The sequence below is a fragment of the Diadema antillarum genome, unplaced genomic scaffold, assembly GCF_040938485.1.
Source record: "Diadema antillarum isolate AM-2024a unplaced genomic scaffold, OU_Dant_1.0 seq00000069_RagTag, whole genome shotgun sequence".
Classification (NCBI taxonomy): domain Eukaryota; kingdom Metazoa; phylum Echinodermata; class Echinoidea; order Diadematoida; family Diadematidae; genus Diadema; species Diadema antillarum.
In genome coordinates, this window is record NW_027271168.1 from 1,668,629 (window position 1) to 1,691,443 (window position 22,815).

At 41.3% G+C, this 22,815-nt stretch overlaps 1 protein-coding gene across 1 annotated transcript in view; it reads right to left on the reverse strand.

The window, feature by feature from the left end:
• Positions 1-22,815, reverse strand: part of LOC139725968 (serine/threonine-protein kinase DCLK1-like) — a 33,598-nt gene that overhangs the window by 6,182 nt on the left and 4,601 nt on the right. The window contains exons 2-3 of the mRNA XM_071637051.1: positions 17,532-17,546; positions 320-2,436 (exon numbers count right to left, since the gene is read on the reverse strand). Of these exons, the coding sequence (XP_071493152.1) occupies positions 320-2,436; positions 17,532-17,546 (2,132 nt within the window). The remainder of the gene's footprint in view (positions 1-319; positions 2,437-17,531; positions 17,547-22,815) is intronic.

Sequence of the window (22,815 nt, forward strand, 5' to 3'; positions counted from 1 at the left end):
GGAACACAAACAATCAGTACTTTTTGACATGATCCAGATGAAAAATAAACTATGCAAAGAGAAGAAAGACTATAAATCATCACTAGGCAACTGTACACTCTGGTATAAACGAAATACCAAGCACGAGTTACATGTTTTGAAGGTGAGCATTCTGAGAAATATCACTGACTCAAGATTATGAGATTTCAAACATGATTATTAGATATGCAAAAATATCTAATATGTTTTTTCCTTCATGTTTCATCCCTGAATAAACCTGACAAGTTAATAATCACAAGGGAAGAAAACAAATGGCTGATGGAATGAATGCCAGACTCACCAGAAGGTTTTCAGGCTTCAGGTCCCTGTGCACAACATTAAGGTCATGAAGGTACGCAAGGGCACTGGCAAGGTCCTCAACCATGAGGGCAGCATCACCCTCTGTGAACTTGACACTCTCGGTGATGGCATCAAAGAGGTCCCCACCCGACACGTACTCCATCACCAGGTAGATGTGGCCCCGGGTCTCGAACTCCTCGTACAGGCGTACGATGTTTGGGTGCCGTATGTACCTCATGATGGCGATCTCATTTTCCACCATGTGCTCCTTGTTCTTCAGCTTGGCCTTCTCAATGATCTTCATGGCATACAGCTCATCTGTCTCCACATGCGTGGCCTCGTGAACATCGGCGAAGTTTCCGTCGCCGATTTTTGTGCCAATGCTGTACTTCTCCAAGATGTGGGTCTTTTTGATGAGAGTCCTGGGCTGTCGGACGAATCTTTCCTCGGGCTCTGATTCTGGAACAGGACTGTCCTCTGCGTCGTTCTCTTTGTATGTGATGTTTTCATTCTCATCGCGTGGTGAGGCTGATTTTGAACGACTGTCATCGTCCCCTTTTCTGTGTTTTTCCTCCTCTGCCCGCCGTTCTGCTTCTCTACGTAGTTCTGCCTCAAGCTGCGCCAATCGCTCAGCCTCCTCCCGTTTCCTGCGCTCCTCCTCCTGAGCCTCTTTGTACTCCTCAGCTTCCTTGGCTTTCCTCTCTGCTTCCTCCCGGGCCTGTTTCTCTGACATAGCTCTGCTCTCTGCCTCCTCCCTCGCTATCCTCTCTGCTTCCTTGGCCTGACGCTCTGCCTCCTCCTGCTCCTTGACTCTCTCTTCCTGCTGCAGCCGTTTCTTGGCCTCCTCCCGCGCTCTCCTCTCTGCTGACGCACGCCTTGCTGCCTGTTCCTTAGCAGTCATTTCAGCTTCAAGTCTGGCCCTTCTTGCAGACTCCTCCCTCTTCTTGAGTTCATCTTCTTCCTTGGCTCTCTTCTCCAGCTCCTTCCTCGCCCTCCTCTCCGCCTCCTCTCTCTTTGCCGCTTCCTCGTTGGCCCTCCTCTCTGCTGCTTCTCTGGCTTCCCTCTCAGCCCTGGCTTGCGCCTTCAACTCTGCCCCTTCGATCTTCCGCTGGGCGTCTGCCTCCAGCAGCTCCTGGAGCTTTTTTGCATCTTCACTCTCTTTACTCTTCAACTTTTCCTCTTTCTCTTTCAGCTCTGCCTCTTTCCTGGCCAACTCTTCCTCCCTCTCCCGATCTTTCCTCTCCCGATCCTCCTTCTCCTTCCTTAGCATCTCCTCTTCCTTCCGCCTCAGTTCCTCCTCCCGTTGCTGCAGTTCCTCCTCCCTCCGCTTGACTTCATCTTGCAGTTTCTCCTCCCTCTTCCTCCTATCGAGCTCATCCTCTCCCTCTTTCCTCTTCCTGTCCGTGTCACTTGTCCTTTCATGGATGATGTCATCATAGTCTGAGCCCCTGCTATCATTCCCTCTGGAATCACTGTCCTTTGAGACCCGGGCTCTTCTGCTCTTTCTGTTCTTTTCATCCTCCTCACTGATCCCACTGTCAAGTTTTGCAACATCCTTCTTCTTCCCTTTCTTTTTTCGTGCAAACTGCGAGTATGAACTGTCGGGATAGAGTTCCTCATAAATGTCAACGACAGTTTCCTCCGTAAGGCTAGTCCTAGAAGGGGAGGCAATGAGCACCCCATCTTTGTCTCTGTAAAAGTCTGCCAAGCTTTTCACTTCCTTCCCTCTCAGTGTGTACAGCTTGCGGATTCTGTTGTTCTTGTACTTTGGGTAGCCAAATGCGTCGGAAATATCCTGTATCAGCTGTTCGTATGATTGCACACTCCGCTTGTTGATCAGCAGTGACACCACCTTCCGGGGCCGCGACCCTGTCTTCACGATCTTGACTACTTTGGGTTTGATGGGGCTGCGATCCGAGTGTAGGATGCCAATAGCCTTGGACTCGTTCTCCACACTTCCTCCTGCGTTCCCCCGGTTGTAGGAAAATGATCCCGGACCGGAATGGCCGGTACCAAAGGTGGATCTCCCATATGTCCCTGCATACTTTCCTGTGGGTGGGTAGGAGAACCCAACCGGGATGTGGGCGTAGAGATGAGACTCGTTGTTCTGATGCTTCCCTGAAATGACAAAGCAGAGAGAAAAATATTAATAACAATCAAATTGTAGAGATACACATGAAGAAATGCACAGTGGATTTTATAATATCCTGAGAGTGTCATCCTCATGTGATAAGTTAAAGTTATTGATTGACAGTCCAAATCAACCAAACATTTCAGAATATGGAAGTGGTACAACTGGATTGCTCATCATGGTTAATGGTTAGCACAATGCACAAAATCAAGACATAGAAAATGAATTAAGCGCCAAAGGAAATAGAAAGTACGGTGTACCACTGAAAAATGACTGACTACATTTATGACTTTAAAAAACACAGAAAATATCAATGTGACTGACATGTCAGAACGTATCTCCTCTTATTCCAGTACATCTTCGAACATTGTCGTGTGAGGCAATGAAGACCAAAGGTTAAGTGCCGTGGTTAATCCGCTCTGTGATAGTGATGATCTGAATACCATACACAGTGGCAATCTGTAAGGCATCAGTATCCCACAGCTACTCTCTCTCTAATACTATACAGATCGATTCCTTTCGTACAATGATTACTTCCCTACGTTGATGGATATACATTGGTACAATTTGTGTTTTGATCGTCACATGGTTGTCATGGAACAGGGTGTGACTTGACAAGAAGGTTTGGCAGAAATTTGCATCTTCGTCACTGATCGCACTCAGAAGAAACTTGCACTGGCTGTTAGCAAAGTGCGAGCAAACAAGCATTCCCTTTCAACCACCAAATTCTTCATGAGATGCTGTTCCGTTGCCTGGACGATGAGCCAGAGATAGGCTGTGTGAACAGCACGTACAGTATGTACAGTCTATGTAATTTGCTATATAAATCCACTTAGTCTTGCTTCCAGGCTCCGTGCTATTTTTTTTCTTCTACTTTCTGCCATCTGTACTCTTGTCAAATTCATCAAATGCATTGGCAATGGATGACTAGTCTCATACAAGAAGCCAGCATATCTTGTTTCTTTGCTTTGGTTTTTTATGTTTCATTTAAGCAGTAAAACCTAGGAAATTTTCTCTTTAAACTAAGAGAGCTGACTGCAACCATTATTTTACTCATGTAAGCTGGCTCTGTCCTGCCTGCGCATACATTGTAAGCCATCACATACAAAGACTAATAGCCAGATATATCACCTACACCGTATAAACCTGTACAATCACCATAAACAAAGTCTGGAAAGTTACTGGGAATTCCTAAATATTTCCCTCTTTTCTTTTTTGACAGAATGCAATATAAGTAAAATCATGTCATGAGCACAACTATCATCCATGCAGGGATTTTTCTCTGGAACCTGTCATTAATGTACATCTTTCATAGATTCCTTATGTTTAATGTCAAATTTAACAATGTACATGAAATTTGGGAAGATACAGTGTATTGATACTGGACTGTAAAGTGTGTTCACGAGGTATTCTGGAAATGACCCAATTGACACTGTAAAATGAGTACAGAACTACCCTTTTTATTATCATTCCTTACAAATATATCTCATGCTGAAGTACAAAGACTCACCTGAATAATTTCTATAATAAAATGCAAAATTTCACACTGAATGTCGAGGACATGTGATTGTTTGGAGACAAGCAAGAATGCTGACTCTTCTGTCCATTTTTTAAAACATCTTACTGTTAACAAAAACAGTTTCCTTGTAGCACATTGGCCCCTAAGCATTCACAATACACAGTGTGTCTATATTTACAAGGTTGGCCAATTCATTAGATGTGATATCTGTCCCTAATACTAGTAGGCCCTACATATGCTATTCTGCTTTCTGCTTGGTGAATAAACTACGTACATAATGGGGGTTAAAGACACTTATGCACTAAAAGTGTTTTGAGTGCAAAATATGTGTCATTATTATGGGTTGTTTTTTTTTTTTTTTAAGTGCACTTGTTAACCACTCGGTACAGAAATACAATGCACATCAATAATTGCTGCTTTTACATATCTGTCAATTTGACTTGTCACTAGCATATTCTGGCATGATTCTTCAGAAAATGTAGAATAAAGTAATCAAATCATATTCTGCAAGTACAAGCTTTTGTCCTTCTTTCAAGGGTGGGTGGATGATTGTCTTTGTGTTTTCTGGAGGTGCAGTACTGAGCAGGTGGGATAACAAATATAAACACACACTGAGTTAATTCAGCTTGCAAAATGAAAGCTACTTCCTCTTTGTGCCCTAAAAACAGGTTTTCTTTCACAATAGGGTTACATTGGCCTCATGCCATATTAAAGGCACAGTTCGGAATGTTTCTGATTTGCGAAATATGAGCTGCATTGGTTCTGCATGCTACCAACGTCTCTAGTATGATGACAATATCAAGATACTGTATATTGTGGTTGAAAGCAATTGTGACCTGCCACGACAAAAGGATCGTAAAGTCGCTAGTGACTGAGCCGAGCAAATATTGAGTTTAAAGTCAGATCATCAAAATCGGTCAAAACCATCAAATTTTGGTTTTTGGCAAAATTTTGTAGCATATCATCTGCTGAAATTTCGAAGCTATATGATTAAAAGGAAAGACAAGAAAATGTGCTTTTCTGGGCCATGATTTTCTGACTTGCAATGGAACAGAAACATGTGGATTTAGAATGATTTGGATTTAGCACCGCAGAGAGACTCCGCCCCAAGCAACGAGGGAGTGATCCTATTGGTCAGTGCGTGGCTCCCTGGTTACTGATTGGTTGTGCATAGACCTCTAGCGCTAAGCTTGAATGAAGATCGCGGAGGTTGCTAGGACTATACCTTCCATTGTCAAGAGGTGAAAACTGTCTCACCTACCCTTGATCATGATTGCGTCGGAACTTCAAAGGCAGTTTTCTCGAAACACTGATTTCCTAGACTACTCAACATGCTCTCATGAAATCATTGATTACTTTTATGAGTCGTGTTATTATATGAAATTAAAGCTGAAGAGTAAGGGAATAATATCATGTCATTTTCAGAAAATTGACTACCCCTGACTGTCAGATCCTTTAATGTTTATTTACATCTGAAAGGCTGTAAAGTGCCTGGATCTACAGTGTACCATAGCTACTCAGTTTCATCCACAGAAAGTAGTGTTTGAATAAACCATTAGCACTGACCAAATTAGCACAAATTACTGATTACTCATTTTCCTACCATAGAATTCAATGGAACTGGATATTTCTTTTGTGTTCCATACACAAGGGAGAGTCTTCCACAACATGTAACTACTACAATAAACAAGAACAAAGAGTTGCAACCACACAAAGTCTATTTGTGAACTGGAAAGGGCTTGGATACGATATACTGTAAAAGTGGATATTTTCGCGCGACTAATTTTTCGCGCTTGGCCAGATGAAAAGAGTTTCACATTTTTTTAAATCCATGGAATCAAGACATGATCAACCACTGGAACATACGACATGCAAAAATATTCGCGTGCTTTTATTTTCGCGCTTGTTTCTGGTTGCGCGAAATGCGTGAAAATTTCAACACTGCAAAAATTTCCACTTTTACAGCAGAAATTCCTGGTTAAAAAAAAGAAAAGAAAAAAGAATATGCAAATCGAATATGTTCAATTACATTTATTGATATCGAGTAACCTCGACATTATTATTAGTATTAGCTACTTTTATGACATTATTTAACTAAACAAGGAAATGACATTTCACGGTGGTAATACACTCGGTTGATACTAGCACAAGGCACTGTACGTTATCCATTCCTTAATTGCTTCATCTCTTACATACCACAGGTAATACGGTTTGATGCTTCGAACAGGCATGATAAAATGCATATGAATATTGAATTTCATCCCACACAAATGAAATGAAGCATGGGGCTACAAACACAGTATTACTGTAGTTCCAAGGATGGAGCATAGGGCCTACTTCATTTATAGAATTTGCATAAAAAGATTTAATAATAATTAATAATAATAATAATAATTGATATGATTTATATAGCGCCAAATCCACTCTGCAGAGTGCTCTAGGCGCGGAAGGAAGAGAAAGTGAAGGAGATAAAGGACATACAAATATCAAGTACATGTAATGAGTAGTCAAATTGAGGCTTTAAACAAGTGAGTTTTTAGACTGCTTTTAAAGGAGTCTGATGAAGAACAATTTTTTACAGCTGAAGGTGAGTTATTCCATAAGGTGGGAGCAGCATGGCCAAAGGCACGTGTGCCCCATATTGTAGTGAATCTTGGAATTATCAGAGAACCGGAGTTGGATGAGCGTAAAGATCTAGCAGGGATGTAATTATGGAGTAAGTCAATGTTATACTGAGGAGCAGCGCCCTGAATGCAATGAAAAGTCAAAAGTAAAATCTTAAAAATAATGCGATCTTTGACTGGTAACCAATGAAGTGATCTTAAAATAGGGGTGATGTGAGTGTGCTTCTTGGATAGTGTGATGATGCGTGCTGCCGCATTTTGAAGCCTCTGTAGCATAGAGAGCTGAGTTTGTGGTAAGTTAAATAAGACAGAGTTTCCAAAATCGAGCCTAGAGGATATCAAGGCATGGACTAATTTTTCGGTAGAAGAGCGGTTCAAATATTTTCTAATGAAGCCGATATTACGAAGTTGGTATCTTACAGATCTACAAATGCTAGAAACTTGATGAGACATAGTCATATTACAATCTAGCATTACACCCAGGTTGCGACAGGTTTGGGACACACTAATTGACATGCCGGAAAAGGAGATAAAATTAATGTCAAATTTACCTAATTGTGTCTTCGAACCAAACATTAAAAACTCAGATTTATCAGTATTCAATTTCAAAGAATGTGAGTTCAGCCATGAATAAACATCGTTCATTGCATTCTCAAGCTGACTCAAAGCATGTAAGGCATCGGCCTGGTTAGGTTTGAAAGACAAATACAATTGAATGTCATCAGCGTATATGTGATAATTAAGTTTGTGCTGGCGCAATATGTGTCCCAGGCTAATAAGATAGATGGAAAACAAGGTGGGCCCGCCCACAGAGCCCTGTGGAACACCGCATTTGAGAGGCATAGCATTTGATTTACAGCTGTTGACACACACTGCCTGTGAATGGCATGAAAGGTAAGATTTAAACCATTCGTATGCCTGACCTTTTACATACACCAAGAGATTGGAGGGTGTTTAACAAAATTGCATGATTAACAGTATCGAAGGCGGAGGACAAATCAAGTAAAATCAAAGCAGTGACATTTCCACGATCCATTTCCAGTAGGATGAAGTTCGACACATTGAGGAGAAGGGTTTCTACGCTATGGTAAGGACGATATGCGGATTGAAAAGTATCGAATAAATTATTAACCAAGAGATAATCTGTAAGTCTGGAGAAAACAATCCTTTCCAAAATTTTAAACAAAAATGGAAGGTTACACACGGGGCGGTAATTTTGGAGTGAATCTGGGTCTAAGGAAGGTTTTTTCAAAAGAGGTGTTATATATGCAGATTTCAAACATGAGGGGACGTAACACTGATCAATACTTAGGTTCACAATCATTGAAATAATAGGAGCACCACTGTACATGAGCTACATGTGCTGTAGTAACCCACTGGCACTAATATAGCATGAGAGATATTTTGCTTTTTTTCTGGAGGGGGGGGGGGGGGGTGGTAGGTATTTGTAGCAGATTATTTGAGAGGAGACAAGTATTACTTAAAAGCTTGGTCCTGACAACTTACGCTGATTCTGATCCCTACCCCAGGTGTACCGTCTGAAGTAGGTTGGATGTCCATTGAACATCTTTCGAGCAAGCTTAAAACTAAAGGAAATTCCAGTATCACAAAACTCTTGCTAGAGTCAAAGGTGACTCCAGGAACAGGTGTGTAAAATCCAGCATGGGGCAATCCTTGTTCTAATAAAAAATGTCATTTCGCCCTCGATTAAGCCACGAAACCTCAGACAACTGTTCACATATTCTGCATCCTTCCAAAGCAGGCACAGAAGTAAAAAGGACATGTACTGTACCTACAATTGTCGAACACTTCATCTTTGCCATTCTGTTTTGCCTCGATGAGTATCCTTTAATAAAGTCCTCATTTCGCGCACACACTGTTCTCAAAAGTCCTTCTAACAAACTGTCACGATGTGAAGTAATTTGGGATTTCTTTCACGGAACTTTCTCTCAAGGGTCTACCCTGCCACTACTGTTGGGAAGCGTACACAATCCTTTGCTTTCCGTCCAGATAAATGTCAGATAGGATTAGAGTCAACAAGCTACTGATTACTCACAAAGTGTGTGATGCGCCGCTAACGTCATTTGTGACGGGAGCTAGCAAAATGTATTTCACTGCTGGTTAGCCACTACCACTGAGGAATTGGTCAAATATTTGATGATCCACTGGGAAGAAGGAAAAATAAATATTCCTTTCTCTTTCTGTTCACGTCTGCAATTCTATTCTACAGCCTCAAAAGTAATGAAAAATCAATATACCTCATAGTTCCTGCTGTGTGAGCACTGTTGAAAATGTGTGAATACTAATCGCACCAACTATTTTTCAGGTTGTATAAATTCTGCACTGGTTCATATCACAGTGAATTTGAAATGTTTAAATACAAGCGGAATTGCGTGTGAAGTGCATTTTTTTAACACACCAAAAAAACTTTACATCCACTTGTTATGTATGCTTTTAATAGGCACAATCCATGCAAGATTGTACAAAATCCATTGCAGGTCAATACCAAACTTTGAAATTCTGAAGTTTTCATTTGCAAACCATCAAAGGAGACTGATTCAATGTTAATAAAGTCATGATTTGACCTTTAATACTCAACTCTCATGTTTACTGGTATTCATCCCCAAGCCGAAAGCCAAGTTTTTGATATGCTTTTTACAAAGAATCGGCAGACAGTCATTGCGTACAACTATTCATTATGGCAGACTGTTCAATTGTACGCCTGAGTGATTACCGCAGTCCCAATTGTACCTGTTGATGAATGTTTTTCCAACACTCAATTTTTTTCTTCTTTTTCCTTTTAAAATGTTTTTAGGTCGGATTTAATACAAATTGTATGCAATATCTGGCATTGGGGGCTGCATACAATGGCACAGACTGAAAACTCACTGGCAGGAACATTCCGTGCTGAAGTAAACACATCAAATTGTATGACATAGTATCACCCACACATGGTGTGCATTCATTTGAATAAAAAAAATACAACAAAAGTAAATTTGTGATGTCTGTACTGAGCACCGTTTTTGATCAGTGGTGAAATCTGCACAAATTCTATTGATGAAAGTTCAATGATATAGTGAAATATTTCTTTAAAATCTGTAAAAATTGTGCCATCATTGAAAGAAGGAGTGCAGAGTTTATGTCTGCAAACAGTATTTCCTCTGCAGTATTTCTGGCCCTTTTTCTGAAACACTCCAAAGCAGAATCCACTCCCTGTTTAACTTTGAACACTCATACAGTAAAACTGTGATTCACAACATACACAATGTGTACATGTGACTATTGTAAAGGTTGATGCACAATGCCAATCATGAAATACTACTTCATATTGTATGCATGTGGTGACTGTGTAATACAGACTTACATTTTGTAAAACCTTTCATGAAGTAGCATTACATGGAAAATTTGCTCTGAATCAATATTCAAAGATTGATATTCCTTTGTTTGGCAATGTCTGCTGCAAATGACTGACTTTGATGGGATTTACGTATAATAACCAGGCTTTATTCACTTTAGATCTTCTTTCTACTGCAATTAAATGATTTTGATGGAAATATAAACCTATACCCATAAATTAGAAGTGCCTGTTAAGTGGTCTCAAAATCCAACCCTCCTGAGTGGATAACAAATCACTACAGTCATGCACTGATATGGTTGGGAACCACTTAAATGACTATTAACAGCTGAGTACATTCTTTAGAGCAAACCATAATGGAGCAATCTTGTTTCTAATTGCAGCACATATCACAATGAAATTGAAACTTTGAAAGTTCTTGAGAGACTATTGGAAACGTGCAAACTGTATGACATCATAATTCTATGACATTGTATGAATGCCAATTAAAGGTCCTGTTTACCTTTGGGAACAGTGATTTAAATATTTTTCAAGATATGACATTCAGTGCATACATGCATGTATGTGTACATGTCTGTTGCACCACAAAACATCCTATCATATAAAATTTTTGCAATAAAGCCTAAAATATATAATTATATTGGAGGTATAATGGAGAGAAATATGTCCATAGATGTACACTTTACATGATTTCATTTGTGTGTTACGTTTGTACAACTGTTTTATAGTCATATTACTTCTTGCCATGACCTCTTTTCAGTGTGGGTGGTGCACACTTTGAAGCAAAATTAATCACACAGAAACTTTTATACATTTCTTCATTCTTGAAAGCAATAACCAAAGATGGTGAAAAAAAAAAAGATTAAAAAATCTTCATTTTGAAAGCCCTTTAAACTTTTCTCCCGAGTCAGACCATTACCAAAACCATGGATGAATGTACCGTACTCCTAACACTTTTATTCCCATCCAGTACTTATCACACACGAGGACACTGTGCATCATTCAAGTGTATGAGGTTGTGGATATTGTACATGATTAGAAACTGAAGGACATCCCCATTGTGCAAATCACATGGTATGTTGATTTTGAACAGCTGAGTCACACAGGCAGTACATCAGTTTCACACTTCACTCTCTCCTCCTACACTAGTATGATTGTATTCATCTTTATACTTGTATACACTATCTTCAGGAACGTGCATCTCCGCCAAGCTTCCATATCTGTTTAAAGGTATTGTTTACCACTGGGAGCAGTAATTTAAAAAAATGTAAGAGTTATCACATATTTTTTTGTTTTGTTTTTGTTTTTTGCATTTAATGTGTAGGTCAGTTGTATCAAATTACAAAACATCTTTCCGCACAAAAATTTGCAATTTCAACGCCTTTATGAGGAGTACATGTATATCAATGTTTTTCTCAATAAACTATAACTGTTGACTGTTTATTCTTGAAACAATTTTATAATATGAATTACTACTGTTTACATTCTGTACATATAAACAGTACTTGACATTTATCATATATCACTAATAAACATTTTACATTGGTTGTTTCTATCCCTAACTCACATTTTAAAACTACAAGTACATACATTTAAAAGCACTAAAGCCGTTTTTTTTTTATTTCCTCTGCAAATGAAAAATAATGCCTTTTATAGATGTATTGTACATTATAACAGGCATGAAAAATACCCCCCCCCCCCCCATTTTATACTGATGAATGTTTAGTGGCTTTTATTTTGGTTTGTGGGGGGGTTTTTTTGTTTCCTTCAAAATTTTATTACCGAAATTAGGTTAAGGATCATGACTTGTATGATTTTTAGATCAAAACTTTAAATGGTAAAAAAGGAAGTTTAGCTATGGGTCAGGTCCAATTCTGTATTTTCCATTTAATAAGGAACTGCAGCTAGGTTTATTTTTTAATGTGTATCCTATATCTAGAATCTCATAACATCATCGGTATTGTGTTACATTCTTCTTTTACCAGCCAAGTAATAAACTGAAAATGAATTAACACATCTCCAATGGGAGTAGCATTATAGACTTCCTACAAATATAATATCACAAGTTTAATCATAGACAGCAGCATAAACACACACACATTACATTGCTAATTCATTAAATGTTACATTAATGACAATGCTGTGCAAATGTTGCATTTACACAAACTGTTTGAAATAATGGTGTGTAACATTTGAATATCCATGCAACTTTTGTTTGATATGTTCATGGCCAGGTGAAATATTGATTTATTGATTTTTTGTTTTCTCCTCTGGCACAATCCAGGTGGAAAGTTTGAGGCCACTGGAATGAGTTTTCTTTGTTTAGTATCTATAAATAGCAATGGGTGTATGAAAAACATACAACCTTGTAGGCCTACACCTCACTTCAGAAGACCACAATGCATGGATGCTGTACATCTGCACAACAGTAGTAAGGCCCTCATGCATGAAAAGAAATAAAGAATCAATGTGACAATACAAGTATGAAAATCTCATGACCCTATCTTATTCTTAAAGAAAACAGACACTGTCCAGGATGTACTGTTTCTTTTTTTCTTTGTTTTTCTGTTTGTTTGTTGTTGTTTTTTGCAATGCGTAGAGATTCAGTTCAGGTGTCATAAAAGTATACATGTCGAACAGTACAACTTGAACTAAAACCTTCTGTACTAAAGTACATTGTATTTCAAAAGTTCAAGTTTTGTACATACAGAAGATAAAAAACAAACAAACAAAACATAGTATCCTGGTAACTACAACAACATTAAAAAGGTTGTTTGTTTGTTTGTTTGTTTGTTTAAAGTTTTTTGTTTTCGATGGAGGCACTTTCAGCTGGCTTTGGTTTACTGTTACTTTTTGAGTGAAATCGTACATTCTTCACTATTGTTTAAAAAAAAAAGAAATTATGATTACAGACATTCACATGAGAAATTTACAGTGAGATTAAGTTCTTGGATTAAATTACCTTGGTCACTTTCGCTCACACTAAACCTCCTTGCTTGGCTTGGGATACTTCCCATGGCATGAAATCAGGTCTGGTTTACAGTTCTAGCATTCTTCTTCTGTTGCAGTCTGTGCAGGCGAAGAGCTTTAAGAAGATGTTTCGCTATCCACGATGCCAACATGATACCAGTTAATCGTCTTTGGGAACTAAGGGCTTTTTGTATCACACGCCATCTGAGTCACTACACTTGTACATGTAAGTTTGCGGATGATCCAAAAGATATTGACTCCATAAGAAAACAGCCTGTTGCATAATCGGCCGAATATGTAGTATCAAGAAATTTACGCCATAACAAATTGTATTCCAATAGCACTATACCGAATTTAACCACACCCAGTGTCGGTGCATTACAGCAATACACACTGTTTTGAAGTGCACAAAGTGGGCACATTTTTTCACCACTCTCGCACGTAAAATTTAAGAGCATGATTTATGATCAAAGCTTTCTGCACGTGTCTGAGGTCAAACTTCAAACCTTGTATATTCTTATGCACTGTATTATATACAATTTATGACTTCATTTGTAAATATTATGAGAAACAAACTTCTCTGATTGAACAGATCTTTGATCAATGTTGCTAAGCAAGCAAAAATATTGTAATGAACTGAGGTTAGAGCACTGAAGTTGGTGTCTCTGGTACGTCTGGTTAGGACGTAGGGGGCGTGCGGTGACCCCATGACCGTATGAGTTTCGATGGGGGTCACGGGTCGCACGTGGTTATACTCTCGCTCGGGTAGAAGGAGCGAGGAGTGGTGAGCTGACGCTCGTCGGGGGCGGACATGTCCGCGGAGTCCCCCCCCCGTGGTTTTGTAGTGTATTGTACACTAAAGTCTTGTAACGCTGTGTGTATCGGCCATTCGTGCGGCGATACAGTGGTGCATCGTGTCAGGCGACTGGTCCTGACGGGTAGCCGGATTGGCGAGTACGGTAATAAAGTTCTTCTTCGCACGCACTTCGATTGTCATCTCGGTGAATTATTGATGCTTTCTCTACGTGATGATGCGATATGATGTGATCCTTGTGAGTCTGCGTGAGGTGTCCGCGAACTTACCCAAAAAAGATCCCACACAATAACTGGAGAAATCCGGTTATATTACATTGGTGGCAGCGGTGGGATGGGTTTCGTGGACCAGGTGACTGCTAAATCATGTTAATGTAAAATTGTTTTGCATTAATAAATTAGAGGAGAGAGGATTTATCCTGCAGTGCTATAGTAGTGCCCTCGTTACGAATGCCTACTATACTTTTCATTGCCTGCAGGGTGAGGCTGGATCAGTAAATACATCTTGCGTATATTTCGTCCTGCAGTGAAGGGCGCCTGCAGGGAAGGGCGCCTGCAAGGAAGGGCGCCTGCAGGGAAGGGCGCCTGCCTGCAGTTGAAAGGCGCCTGCGGGTGAAGGGCGCTTGCAGGTGAAAGGCGCCTGCTTATTAAACTGTGTTAGACTCTACGCCTGAAGAAGATAGAGAGAGAACAGCGCCTGTCAAGAGGACCCTATAGCGCCTGCAGTGCCAGCGGTGCCTTATGGTTGAATGCCCGCTATGCCTGCACGTTCATCTGTCAATTCCGACGTCACGATGTCGAAGTTGTTGTTTGAGAGGCAGAAGTCTGCGCCGGAAGAAAAAACAATAGGACCCCACATGTGGAGAAGAAAGAGCGCCTGCAGTGCCAGTAGTGCCATCACATTGAATGCCTGCTATGCCTACAGTGCCATTAGTAGTGCCTTCAAATCGAATGCCTGCTATGCCTGCACAAGCATGAGTTCACGATCAGACTGAAATTCTGTTCGCTGGTGCATTTTAATGCAATTCTGCATAGCTACGCATCATGGCAATGAAAATGACAAGGTCCGTTCCTGGTTGTATGAAGGTTGTCGGACGTGACCTGCCGAAAACAAGAGAAAACATCGGAAAGAAAAGCGTTATGCACGTGGATCGAATGAAACAGTGCTTTGGCGAGCCGTTGTTGCAGTCGTGGATCGAGGCTGGTGGAGGTATTGATGCTCCTTTGCAGGAGCCGGATCGTCATGTCCTCCTGGCACCATGCACCTCGGAAGTTCCTCAACGAAGCTGCAGACGTTCGACCAGAGTCTGACCCTATCGATTCGCATACCGGCAAAGATGAATCCATTTCTCCGACGTTTTCCATACTGATCTCCGACGCAATCAACCAAGGAAGCGAAACTCTCCTCAGCGATACGATGACTCGTATCAGGGATGCTGGGTAGAGCGCCAGGTGATTGTAGTGACTCGTGTACAGCCGCAACTTAATGTATATAATGTAGGAAACTGCGGGATCCCTGCAATAGGTGCACCATACCTGCAACGCCATGTGCTACTTCGACAGGTTGAACTAGCAGTGACATATTGTCATATCTGTCACGTGGTCTGCGAGATGACTTACGATAAGGATATCTGGTACACCAAGTGGGACGGCGCAAGGAATTCTCCGGAGATGCTATGGTTGGAGTGCAGGACGGGAACCCCTAGCGGAAGGCGCAACGACTTATGACGCTATCCAGTGTTCTATTTGTCTTTAAAATGTGGACTGCTATTAAGAGAGCTTTGTTTATTTTGTGTGTGTGTGTGTGTGTGTAAATACGTGTAAATACAATGTAAACTATCGGAAAAGCTATACTTTTGGAAGGTAACTTCTGCGTTCATTGTTTAAGCTAGGCGGGAGACAATGATGCATAGGCCTAGTGATAAATACCTCGCTTGTTCAGTAATGATGCGGTTTTCACATCTTTTTTTGTGTTTATTAAGTTATGTAAATGTAAATGCAAAGTTGCGAACCAGTGTTTCGCGTATGTATGTCATACACTTGGTTGTTTTAGCGTGTAAGAATAGGTAAATGTGCTTACGCTAATCTGTGAAGTTTATGTAAAAATGTTGTTCTCGCGTTTTGTTTATCTTTCTGTTTGTGTGGGATACGGGATTGTAGTATCCGGTTTTGGTCATTTCATTGTTTATGTAAAGCCCGAGTTGCCCTAGTCAAGGGACTGACTAGTCTTAGGGAGGGGCTGTGTAATGAACTGAGGTTAGAGCACTGAAGTTGGTGTCTCTGGTACGTCTGGTTAGGACGTAGGGGGCGTGCGGTGACCCCATGACCGTATGAGTTTCGATGGGGGTCACGGGTCGCACGTGGTTATACTCTCGCTCGGGTAGAAGGAGCGAGGAGTGGTGAGCTGACGCTCGTCGGGGGCGGACATGTCTGCGGAGTCCCCCCCCCCCCCCCCCCCCCCCCCCGTGGTTTTGTAGTGTATTGTACACTAAAGTCTTGTAACGCTGTGTGTATCGGCCATTCGTGCGGCGATACAGTGGTGCATCGTGTCAGGCGACTGGTCCTGACGGGTAGCCGGATTGGCGAGTACGGTAATAAAGTTCTTCTTCGCACGCACTTCGATTGTCATCTCGGTGAATTATTGATGCTTTCTCTACGTGATGATGCGATATGATGTGATCCTTGTGAGTCTGCGTGAGGTGTCCGCGAACTTACCCAAAAAAGATCCCACACAATAACTGGAGAAATCCGGTTATATTACATTGGTGGCAGCGGTGGGATGGGTTTCGTGGACCAGGTGACTGCTAAATCATGTTAATGTAAAATTGTTTTGCATTAATAAATTAGAGGAGAGAGGATTTATCCTGCAGTGCTATAGTAGTGCCCTCGTTACGAATGCCTACTATACTTTTCATTGCCTGCAGGGTGAGGCTGGATCAGTAAATACATCTTGCGTATATTTCGTCCTGCAGTGAAGGGCGCCTGCAGGGAAGGGCGCCTGCAAGGAAGGGCGCCTGCAGGGAAGGGCGCCTGCCTGCAGTTGAAAGGCGCCTGCGGGTGAAGGGCGCTTGCAGGTGAAAGGCGCCTGCTTATTAAACTGTGTTAGACTCTACGCCTGAAGAAGATAGAGAGAGAACAGCGCCTGTCAAGAGGACCCTATAGCGCCTGCAGTGCCAGCGGTGCCTTATGGTTGAATGCCCGCTATGCCTGCACGTTCATCTGTCAATTCCGACGTCACGATGTCGAAGTTGTTGTTTGAGAGGCAGAAGTCTGCGCCGGAAGAAAAAACAATAGGACCCCACATGTGGAGAAGAAAGAGCGCCTGCAGTGCCAGTAGTGCCATCACATTGAATGCCTGCTATGCCTACAGTGCCATTAGTAGTGCCTTCAAATCGAATGCCTGCTATGCCTGCACAAGCATGAGTTCACGATCAGACTGAAATTCTGTTCGCTGGTGCATTTTAATGCAATTCTGCATAGCTACGCATCATGGCAATGAAAATGACAAGGTCCGTTCCTGGTTGTATGAAGGTTGTCGGACGTGACCTGCCGAAAACAAGAGAAAACATCGGAAAGAAAAGCGTTATGCACGTGGATCGAATGAAACAGTGCTTTGGCGAGCCGTTGTTGCAGTCGTGGATCGAGGCTGGTGGAGGTATTGATGCTCCTTTGCAGGAGCCGGATCGTCATGTCCTCCTGGCACCATGCACCTCGGAAGTTCCTCAACGAAGCTGCAGACGTTCGACCAGAGTCTGACCCTATCGATTCGCATACCGGCAAAGATGAATCCATTTCTCCGACGTTTTCCATACTGATCTCCGACGCAATCAACCAAGGAAGCGAAACTCTCCTCAGCGATACGATGACTCGTATCAGGGATGCTGGGTAGAGCGCCAGGTGATTGTAGTGACTCGTGTACAGCCGCAACTTAATGTATATAATGTAGGAAACTGCGGGATCCCTGCAATAGGTGCACCATACCTGCAACGCCATGTGCTACTTCGACAGGTTGAACTAGCAGTGACATATTGTCATATCTGTCATGTGGTCTGCGAGATGACTTACGATAAGGATATCTGGTACACCAAGTGGGACGGCGCAAGGAATTCTCCGGAGATGCTATGGTTGGAGTGCAGGACGGGAACCCCTAGCGGAAGGCGCAACGACTTATGACGCTATCCAGTGTTCTATTTGTCTTTAAAATGTGGACTGCTATTAAGAGAGCTTTGTTTATTTTGTGTGTGTGTGTGTGTGTGTAAATACGTGTAAATACAATGTAAACTATCGGAAAAGCTATACTTTTGGAAGGTAACTTCTGCGTTCATTGTTTAAGCTAGGCGGGAGACAATGATGCATAGGCCTAGTGATAAATACCTCGCTTGTTCAGTAATGATGCGGTTTTCACATCTTTTTTTGTGTTTATTAAGTTATGTAAATGTAAATGCAAAGTTGCGAACCAGTGTTTCGCGTATGTATGTCATACACTTGGTTGTTTTAGCGTGTAAGAATAGGTAAATGTGCTTACGCTAATCTGTGAAGTTTATGTAAAAATGTTGTTCTCGCGTTATTGTTTATCTTTCTGTTTGTGTGGGATACGGGATTGTAGTATCCGGTTTTGGTCATTTCATTGTTTATGTAAAGCCCGAGTTGCCCTAGTCAAGGGACTGACTAGTCTTAGGGAGGGGCTGTGTAATGAACTGAGGTTAGAGCACTGAAGTTGGTGTCTCTGGTACGTCTGGTTAGGACGTAGGGGGCGTGCGGTGACCCCATGACCGTATGAGTTTCGATGGGGGTCACAGGTCGCACGTGGTTATACTCTCGCTCGGGTAGAAGGAGCGAGGAGTCCCCCCCCCCCGTGGTTTTGTAGTGTATTGTACACTAAAGTCTTGTAACGCTGTGTGTATCGGCCATTCGTGCGGCGATACAGTGGTGCATCGTGTCAGGCGACTGGTCCTGACGGGTAGCCGGATTGGCGAGTACGGTAATAAAGTTCTTCTTCGCACGCACTTCGATTGTCATCTCGGTGAATTATTGATGCTTTCTCTACGTGATGATGCGATATGATGTGATCCTTGTGAGTCTGCGTGAGGTGTCCGCGAACTTACCCAAAAAAGATCCCACACAATAACTGGAGAAATCCGGTTATATTACAATATCTCCCTTACTAAAGAACATGAAAATATTTATTTGGTCCCATAGGTGTTTATATTTAATTAATTAAAATCACTAAGCCAGAAAGAAGCAATGCTTTAGCAGGAAATGCAGTCCCTGGTTTCTTGCTCCAAACCTCAAGTCACTGATCTTTGTAAAGTATTTGATGCGAACAGTTGCAGGTGTTGCTGTTAATTTGTTCCCTGCTCTCCTGAACAGTTGACACTTCACTTTATACCACTTGTCTCTCCAAAGGACAGAGTGAACACTCCCAAATAATACATTAATCAGTCGACTGTGCATTCGAAAAAAATCCCTGGAAAAAAAAATAATCCGTACAGAATTTTGTGTAACTACAGACTTTATCACCAGCTTTGAAGCACAACTTGAGCTACAAATTGTACAACAACTCCCACTGGGCTGCCACATGTCATATGCTACCACCTGTTGCATGCCCTGCAACCTAAATCTGTACTTCTATCAAGCTGTACAATGCACGTCACTCACAACATTACCAAAAGTAAAGGCATGGAATTAGCGGAGCAAAGGTTGCTTCCTAATGACTAGATCATCACATTTAAAGTTTGCTCTTACTCTGTTAACTACGTATATAGCGCATTTTGTTTTCCTCTCCAGTGATGCTCCCTAGCAACCAAACACTCTACCGTTACTAGGATCAATAAAGCTACCATGCAGGTCAGCTGCACACTATAACAATGTAACATCCGATGTAAAATGTTAGTTTTTATGATTAAGATGCAATTAAAGCCAACATGCATGCAAACTATAAAAGACAGGTGGAGGATGACAGGAAATATAAAGTTAAGTTTAGATGACAAGATCAACATCCTACGTGTTGATGGTCACAAATCACACCTAGTCAACAAAGCATACAATGTACATTATAGTGCATTGTTTATCAAAGTCCTTCTGCAAAATCTCCCTACCAAAATTCATCTAAAAAATGGCATTTGGCATGAGGAATATGCCTGAGACGTAAATGCCAAAAGGAGATGTTAATTCTGCATTAAATCCACTGTAGATGGACTTGTTGAATTTTTTTACCTGACCTCATTTTGGTATAAGACGACAATCATGTGATACATCGATACATAATACACTATAAAGTTGTATGATGCACTGTATGAACATTAAAATCACTGACAAATGGCATGTTCCCTCGATAAAAAGGATTTACAGCCAAAATTCCTCCACACATTAAAGGTGAAATACAGCAAAGCATGCCTTGTACCCCTTTAATAAACTCAATAATGCGGATAATATCCGCAACATTTGGTCGTAAAATCGGAGCGGGGAAAGAATAATGCGCTATATTTCAACCCTTCTATTATCCGCATAATAGCAGCATCGGGACCAAATTTGGAGTTTATGAACGCAAACCCAAATAATGCGGATAATATTGCCGGGATGCGGTCAAACGTCACCTGTCTTTCCCGCAGGAGGGACGTGTGCAGTCACCATGACGATTATCTGCCTTTTTCAGGACGGGTGCTCGTAAAAATAATGCGGATTATTTTCAGAGTTTGTGAACGCATTTTTTATTGAATTGTCCGCATTATTGTCCCCGCCGAACGAGTTCGAGCAGGGGACTATGAAACGGGCTCCGTACGTGTGTGTGTCCGTGTGTCCGTCCGTCCGTCTGTCCGTCCGTCCGTGTGTCCGTGTGTCCGTGTGTGCGTCCGTGTGTGATCAAAATCTTCAATTTGCTACTTCTCTGTCATTTATGAGCCAATTTTGATTCTGTTTGCTTTATATGATAGCACTACATGGGAGCTTTGAAACTTCTACACAGAATTTCAGTCGTGACCTTTGACCTTGACCTTTGACCTATATTGTACATTTTGCTACAAAATGCTACTCCTTCGCCATTTCTAACCCGATTTCGATTCCGTTTGCTTTATGTGATGGCACTAGGTGAGGGCTTCAAAACTTCTACACAGAATTTTGACCTTTGACTTCTTTGACCTTTGACCTTGATTTTTTGACCTATATTGTACATTTTGCTACAAAATGCTACTCCTTCGCCATTTCTAACCCGATTTCGATTCCGTTTGCTTTATGTGATGGCACTAGGTGAGGGCTTCAAAACTTCTACACAGAATTTTGACCTTTGACTTCTTTGACCTTTGACCTTGATTTTTGACCTATATTGTACATTTTGCTACGAAATGCTACTCCTTCGCCATTTTTAACCCGATTTCGATTCCGTTTGCTTTATATGATGGCACTAGTTGAGGGCTTCAAAACTTCTACACAGAATTTTGACCTTTGACTTCTTTGACCTTTGACCTTGATTTTTGACCTATATTGTGCATTTTGCTACAGAATGCTACTCCTTCGCCATTTCTAACCCGATTTCGATTCCGTTTGCTTTATGTGATAGCACTAGGTGAGGGCTTCAAAACTTCTACACAGAATTTTGACCTTTGTCTTCTTTGACCTTTGACCTTGATTTTTGACCTATATTGTACATTGGCTACAAAATGCTACTCCTTCGCCATTTCTAACCCAATTTCGATTCCATTTGCTTTATGTGATAGCACTAGGTGAGGGCTTCAAAACTTCTACACAGAATTTTGACCTTTGTCTTCTTTGACCTTTGACCTTGATTTTTGACCTATATTGTACATTGGCTACAAAATGCTACTCCTTCGCCATTTCTAACCCAATTTCGATTCCATTTGCTTTATGTGATGGCACTAGGTGAGGGCTTCAAAACTTCTACACAGAATTTTGACCTTTGACTTCTTTGACCTTTGACCTTGATTTTTTACCTATATTGCACATTTTGTTACAAAATGCTACTTCCGGCGGGGACATATGTTACGCACCGCGTAATTTCTACTTTTCCTTGTTCTTATGCGGATAATTGGAGGAAGAGTTTATGAAAGGGGTATTAGTTGTCACCTGTCCACGACAGCCAATGTCGTAACAATCCCTGGCAGCCATGGTCCTGCAAAGTTTTTCTCACAGAAATACTCTGCTTTAAAACACAGACCAGTAGAACCGATGTACAAGCATTACTATGGTGTCAAGTTACTTTATGGTGGTCGTAATTCCATGGGGTGATATCTGCCGGCAATGGCAACTATACCAATCTGAAACTATAGGCCACAGCTTACTCTTCAAATTTGAGGATTATCCGGAATCAGATCCTTTGCAGTTCCCCACTGCTGATGTGATTTTTTGGTTTCCTGTATCATGATTTGATTTATGAGATTTTGTCAATGATCAGTATCTTGAAGTTCATGTTGCATACAGCGGCATCATTTGCCTTTTGTTTAAGGCAGCGGAGCATTTTCTTGTTTCTGTTTTTGTTTCAAGGCTGCGTTGTGTATACATCCTGAAACGCCCCCCAGGTCTCAAATTCATCGATCAGACATGCTGAACTTGATAGCACAATGCAGCCCTGATCAGGGTATACAATCTTCCTGGTACCACTTTCTACTTTTATAAGCCTAAAATGGTGATTGCCTTGCAAAGGGGACTCTTTTACAACTTCCGTCTTCTTACGGTGACTTAATTTCATCAATACTGAAAAGGCCTTGCACTACAGTACTGCTCTGGCATACTAACATGAAAGAGGAAGGCAACATCCTGTAATAATGTGTCTTTATATTATGTAGCATAACAACAATATGCTGGTATTTTCTTGCAGACGGAAAACAGGGGACTCTGCTTTAAAAAAAAAAAAAAAAAAAATTATATGTGACCCTGCACCTCAAAACAAACAAAAAGTCGCCAGACATGAATTTTTAGTTGAGACCATATTCTGAAAGAGCAGACTTTAAGCTTTGAAATGATGTATAACTCAAATCAAATGGACTCCTCCTAACCTATCTAAATATTGGAAAGAAAGCACAAACTCAGGAAAAGTGTGAACTGAGAAAAGAGGGTCTGAAGTACAGGTACA